This window comes from Thalassophryne amazonica, chromosome 8, assembly GCF_902500255.1.
Source record: "Thalassophryne amazonica chromosome 8, fThaAma1.1, whole genome shotgun sequence".
Taxonomy (NCBI): domain Eukaryota; kingdom Metazoa; phylum Chordata; class Actinopteri; order Batrachoidiformes; family Batrachoididae; genus Thalassophryne; species Thalassophryne amazonica.
The window spans coordinates 76559631-76566341 of NC_047110.1; the positions used below are offsets into that span (position 1 = coordinate 76559631).

The window sequence follows — 6711 nt, forward strand, 5'->3', positions numbered from 1 at the left end:
ACTCAAATGGTTATCAGTTTAGTCAGTGTGTTTGGGTTGACCTTTCAGGTTTTATAGTCAAAGTAGATTTTTTTCCAATCATTTTTGCACATTTCTTATTCCTCAGGCAACATCTCCTGAGAAGGACTCTCATTTTTTACACCAATTGCCCTCCTCAAATCCTACTCGCTTTAGCTCCATCGACTCCCCCTCCCTCCTCCTTTCCTCCCACCTTACCTCCTCCTCTTTTCACAATCAGACTGGGATGGTTCTTACTTGCACTCACTCGCTCCACTTTCTTCACCCTTTACGCTCAGGACACGATGAGGCTAACAACACTTTGTGTGACCCTGTTGGTCATCTCTCATGTCTCTTGGACCACAGCTGACTCCAGTGAAGAAGTCCTCCTGTGGAATAAGGATTTCGGGCCTTGTGCTGTGACACTGATTCCTGAGGGGCCGTGCAGACAGGAGCAGGATGAGAACACGTGTCCATACATCTTCAATCTGCCGCCGCTGACTCTCCACTTGCCAAAGCACCTCAGAGAGCTGGAGAAGATTGTGCAAGATGTTGAGAATCTGAAGGACAAAGTGGATGAATTGAGGAAGATGTGTGCAGATTGTACAGTAAGCCAAAGTGAGAGAGAGTGTGGAAGAGAAAGAGAGCATGAAAAGCTGAATGAGGGTAAGGATAACCATAATGACATGAGGAATTGCAGGAATAACACAAATCCTAATGGACCAAAAGATTCACAATCTGAGTTTGGGACAGACAGAGTTAAAGTGGAAGGGACTGTGGAAGGACAGGGTGACACTGACTCAGAGAAAAAACACCATTTAGAAGAGAAAGACAGAAAGAAAGCAGAGAGGGAGAGCAATATAAGGATCATTAAAAAAGGGACTCTGAAAGTAGTTCACAAAAAAGATGTAAAAACTCAACAAAAGATAGAAGGAAGACAAGGAAATGACAAATTTGGGCAGGCAAAGGTGTCAGGCTTTGGACAAAATCACACCATAGATATAAATAGTGAAAAAGTTTTGAAAAATAATTCAAAGATTGTGCTGGCAGTCAAAGGGAATTCAGAGGGAAATGGAGAAGATTTGTTGGAAAATGGAGAAGATGCCAACACAAGAGATGTAAAAAATAACGAGAAGCTAGATGAAAGTAGTCATAACATCTGGCGGGCTGGAACTAAGGACAAAGAGAAACAGACCCAAGGTGAAGAAGACAGAGTCATTGATAGAATAAAGATGTCAGAGGATCACGGTGAGGACACAAATGAAGAACAGGAGCAGCACAGGGAGGAGAGGGAAAAGGAAATGGAACAGGAAATACAAACGGAGAGACACAACAAGAAACCTAAAGACACTGAAAGTATCACAAGTTCAGAAACAGAGAAGACCATAAAGAAGGGGGAGGTGGGGGAGAAAGGAAAGGAGATCAAAACAACAGTGCAGGCTGTTCAGCAAGACGGCGATGGAGAATTAGCATCCGGAAAAGTAACTCAAAAGAAAGACGTTGTGTCTCTTCGACCAAATCCTCACTCAGGACCTGATTCCACAGAATTGGACAGACCTCAAACTTTTACATCTTTGTCAAAGACCATTACACAATTTAACACAGAGGTTAATCAAGGGATGGAAATAAATGAATATGGATTTACAACAGATAATGTGGGCCTTGGATATGGGAAAACTGGCATTCCTGAACACTTAAACACAGGTGAAGATTCTGTATTTAGGACCACAACTACAACAACAAAACTCTTGATTAGTCCTTTTGTTAGCCTGAGAAAAAATGTCAGATCTGGGGTCACATCTTCACCCAGTCTGAGACTTGAGCCAGACTACCAAGGTCCAGAGAGTTTGGCGACATCAACTGAAACCACTACTGCTAATTCCAAAATATATGGCACAATGTTCCCACAAATCACAGGATTCATCCGCTGGAGCGCGACAAAGACTATCAGCACAAACATGAAACAGCCAAAGCCTGGAGATAAACTCAATCCTGAGATTAAGCCTAAGGTGCTGCAAAAACAAAATTCTGAGTATGATCCTAAACGTAACCGACCTCCTTTGCCTGATAGAAGACCAGCACCTGCCCAAAAGCAAAAGCCTTCTCATCAAAAACCAATCACTGGCCAAAAAAACACCAAAAGCTCTAAAAATGTCCAAAATCCAAAGGCTAATCAAAGACCGCTAACTCAAAATCTAAACCACAACAAAACACTTAAATATGATGGAGAAGATGAACAAACACAGATAAAAATACAAAAGCCAAAAGTTTATCAAACGTCTATGTCTCCTACTCAGAAACAGATTTTGCAATACAAACCTGGAACTGTCAACACAAACAGTTCTGACATCAGTCCTGCGTCTGATCAAGAACCCAAATATGCAGGAATTAACCAAAGCTCAAAATCAGAGCAAAAGCCTCCTCATCCTCTTGACACTCATAACCCTGAACAACAGCAAAAATTAGATAAAAAGACAAACGAGGGAAAGTCTACATTTGGTCAAGGGTTGATATCAAATCAGACTTCCCCATCTGTTCAAGAGCCTGGTCCTGTAACAGCAGCTAGCTTCACACCAAAACCTGACCTAAATCCCATAACTGAATTCATGAAAATTGTTGATCAAACATTTTCAGCAAAAGAAAACCCTAAATTTGGGCCGAAGCTTAAACCGGTTCGTGGTAATATACCTCCAGAACACAGGCCTAAACCCAACCAGAAAATATCCAAAATTAATCAAAAAGCAAAACTACCCCAAATAAATGTAACCGACCCAGACGCTGCACAATCAACTAAACATAACCAAACACACCCACAACCTGTTCAACCCGACCAGGCACCACAAACTAACCTAAAGCCTAAAATGCCTGACCAAAAAAACAACTTTAACATTAAATCTGTGCGTAATCAAGAACCTGAAGCAGAATCTGTCAAAAAATACAAACCAAAGCCTCCACCCAGAAACAAAATACCAGTCAGACCTAAACTCGAGCTACCAGTAACCCCCCTTCAAACACCAAAGCCAGTGATGCAACCGAAGAAAACCCAGAAAACAAAAACATTAGATCCTCTTCAGACAACTGGGATTACTCCAGACAGCATCCAAAACTCTGACAGGGACACGTCATCTACTTCGAGTCCCGTAACAAAGAGTGCTAAAGTAAATAATTCTCAAGTGGACAGAGATTTCAGTCCCAGCACCATGAAAACAGTAACAATGGGTCAAGAAACCTTAAACAGCCTGCTGGTTGGTCCACCGACTCACTCACACCCTGTCCAAGAATTGGCAACGAGTCCAAACAGCCGGATTACATCTGATCTGAAGCCACAAACAGCAGATCAACCACCATCGATCCTAATGACACTAAGCCCAAGCAAATTTGGTGATGAGATGCTCCCACATATCATCCCTAAAACCAGTCTGGGAACTTCAAATTACAATCAAGCTACTGATAGTGACTCCAGATTAGAAGAAAACATAGTTCTCAAGGTAGAGGAAACAACAAATTGGGACACAGCGACAAGTTCAATCCTTCCATCAAGGCTTCAAAGTAGTTCCACTGTCAGTTCTGACTTCAGGTCATCAACCCCTGTCATATCTGACTTTGAGGCCACTGCAGCGACTCCATTACCTCAGGAATCCACTCCCAGTCCACGAGAGCTGCGTGTGAAAATTAGCCAGCTGGCTGCTTCCTTCAACAACAGTCAGAATCCAAATGGCGGGTTGCCAGACAGCCATCCAAAAGAGCATCCTAAGGACAACAAGGGGGGCAGCCAGCCCGACGGGACACGCCGTAAACTCTCAACACTGATACCATCTAAAGGTAAGTGGTGTTTAGACAGCCACGATCATGACTTCACAGTGTTTATAACTGTATAATTAATTCTAACTCATATATTCATGGTAAATGTAGCAGTTTATTTAATCTTGTCACTTAGTATTAAGTGGACCAGTGGCCTATGGAAGACAGATCACATTAGAATACTGTTTCTAGGGAAATAGGCCAATTTGGGAAATAATGACATAAACACAGCATCTTCTGAAGACACTACGGGATGTTCATTATATGTCAGGGATGCATATGCAATTCACATTGTGACCCGGATTTTACCTGAATCCAAATTTCACAACATACAGCAATAATTGCATTCTGATCCAGAATGGTCCGACTGATCAAGATGTTGCAATATGATATTTAATTCACAAGCTGAAACAAAAGTGTCGATCTTGGTTTTACATCGTGATTTCGTAACCATGACCGTGAAGTAGTTTTGACGGAATCCTTAAAAGTCTACAATGTGAAATCCTGATCCAGAATCCGGATCCAGATCACCTCCAAAACTGAATGGAGTCCTCCAAGGCCTAACACCAATGTGTGGAGAAAATTTGGTGAAAATTCATTAAGTAGTTTTGACGCAGTTCTCAATATCCGACAAAGTGAAGCATACAAATTGAAATCCGTAGTCTTCCGTGGTCTAATATGTCTGTGATGAAAATTTACTCAAAATCCATACAGTAGTTTTGACGTAATCCTGCTAAAAAACAGACAGACAAATAAATAAATGCTGATTTTATTTCAATTTTGTAATAAAGTTTAAAATGATTTAAAAATTGTTATTTTTTAATGTAATCAGGCATTTATTTGACCTGTTTTAATGCGTCACACCGTATTTTGGTGCCCACTCACAGTAACACATGACTTTCATCCTGCTTAAATTTTGATGCTGGTGGGGAATCATAGTTCACGGAACACTATCGTCAGCGGGGGCGAAACTTTGATTAAAGGCTTGAGTGGGCCTCAGGAGAGTTTCAGATTAAGTTTGGGAGTGGCTACTCCAGAAGCCAACACTCAATGTCTAGTGGTGCTCAATATTTTCACTTTCATCTCCCCTTTTAACAAGCAGAAAAGGCCATAGTCCCACTGCCAAATGAAAAATTTAACAATCAGCAAAACTTAGTAAAATTCTTGAAAAATTCTGAAAAAAAACCATTTGAATTTATTTTACAGCAGTAACATGATCATACTCACTGAGCATTTGATTTATACTTGAACTTCCACACCTGAGGCAACACATATTCCAATATGGCTATATGTTACGTATGTCACAGAAGACTAATATGAGACGTTCTATGCCTTAATATTACTTACAGCAAGAGAATTTCTAATTTCTTAACTTCTTCAATTTCTTAACTGTCAGCCAAATTTGCACAATGGGATCTCTTTAAAAGACTAAAAATCTCATTTCAGGGTAATGATAGTCATTTTAAAATAACTTTTGCATTTACTTTCAGACGTCAAAGATGCCACACAATGCACAAGTCTACCTTTAAATAATAGAACATGCGTACTTTATGGTTTGGAGCAGGGAGCTCAGATAGATGGGAGTTGTGCTGCCAATACGGTAACCTTGGTTTGATTTGAAGTCATGCCTTATGTCTCCCTTATGTCCCTGGACAAGAAACTTCATGTGACTTGTCTCAGTCCACCCAATAGAAAAAGTTACTGACATTAGCTGGGGAAGTAACCTGCGCTGGACTGGAGTCGTAGACCAATGGGCTGCAGGGCACACTGTATGTAGGCTAAAAATGAATAACTCTTGCATTTGTGATCACCCTATTACCACCACAGTCTCAGCTGCAACATGAAGGGAAAAATATTGCTTGTTAATTTGGTCTGATTAGTTTGATTTGATCATCTGCAGTGAACAAGGAGAGGAGAGACTGCTCGGACCATCTTATCAGAGGGGAGAAAAAAAGTGGCGTCTACCAGGTGACCCCCCACCTTGGCAGCAGAAGCTTCACAGTGGTGTGTGACATGGAGCTGCATGGTGGAGGGTGGACCGTCCTGCAGCGTCGACAGGATGGCAGCATGAGCTTCAACAGAACCTGGGAGGAGTATCGGTCAGGTTTCGGGGAGCTGAACGGAGGGGAATTTTGGCTCGGTAACCATCTGATCCACCTCCTGACCCGTGACAGAAACATGATGCTGCGAGTGGAGTTGGAGGATTTTGATGGGGTTACAGGGTATGCAGAGTATGAGCACTTTAGTGTGGCAAATGAACGGACGCATTTCAGACTGACAGTAGGAGGTTACTCAGGCACCGCAGGCGACGCGCTTCGCTTCAGCAAAAGGTACAATCACAACAACAGAGCTTTCACCACGCCGGACAAGGACCACGACCGCTATCCATCAGGGAACTGTGGGGCCTACTACAGCTCCGGCTGGTGGTTTGATGCCTGCATGTCTGCAAACCTTAATGGGAAGTACTATGTGGGACGTTACAAAGGAATCCGGGACGGTATTTTCTGGGGGACATGGCAAAACATAACAAAAGAGTATTACCTCACTAATGACAGACAGTCTTTCAAAAGTGTGCGGATGATTATCAGACCTAAAGGCTTTGCACCATGAGCTTTGACTGTCTGGACATGCCTGAGGGGAAAAAGGATGTTATCCAAGCATGACAGTGCTAATAACTACAACTACAAGCTGTTAATTACACTTTTTATTGTTTGAAAAAAATTGTGTTGCAGCCCAGGTAATTTTTTTTTTTTTTTTTTTTTTTTTTTTTACACTTTTAGCACATTACTGCCACCTTGTGGTATCTGATACTACAGTATGTTGTTAGAGGAACAAGGCAGATGTCACATTTTCAGTGCATCTTTTAATAGCTTCTTTTTCATATTGATAGTAATATAATATTGAGGGTACAAC

The 6711-nt window shown here is 41.6% G+C and overlaps 1 protein-coding gene across 1 annotated transcript; it reads left to right on the forward strand.

The window, feature by feature from the left end:
• Nucleotides 1–266: 266 nt before the first annotated feature.
• On the forward strand, nt 267–6482 carry LOC117515929. The gene is made up of 2 exons (XM_034176718.1): nt 267–3819; nt 5699–6482. The coding sequence occupies exons 1-2, from the start codon at nt 303–305 to the stop codon at nt 6406–6408; spliced, it is 4227 nt and encodes a 1408-aa protein (XP_034032609.1). The 5' UTR covers nt 267–302; the 3' UTR covers nt 6409–6482.
• The last annotated feature ends 229 nt before the right edge of the window (nt 6483–6711 follow it).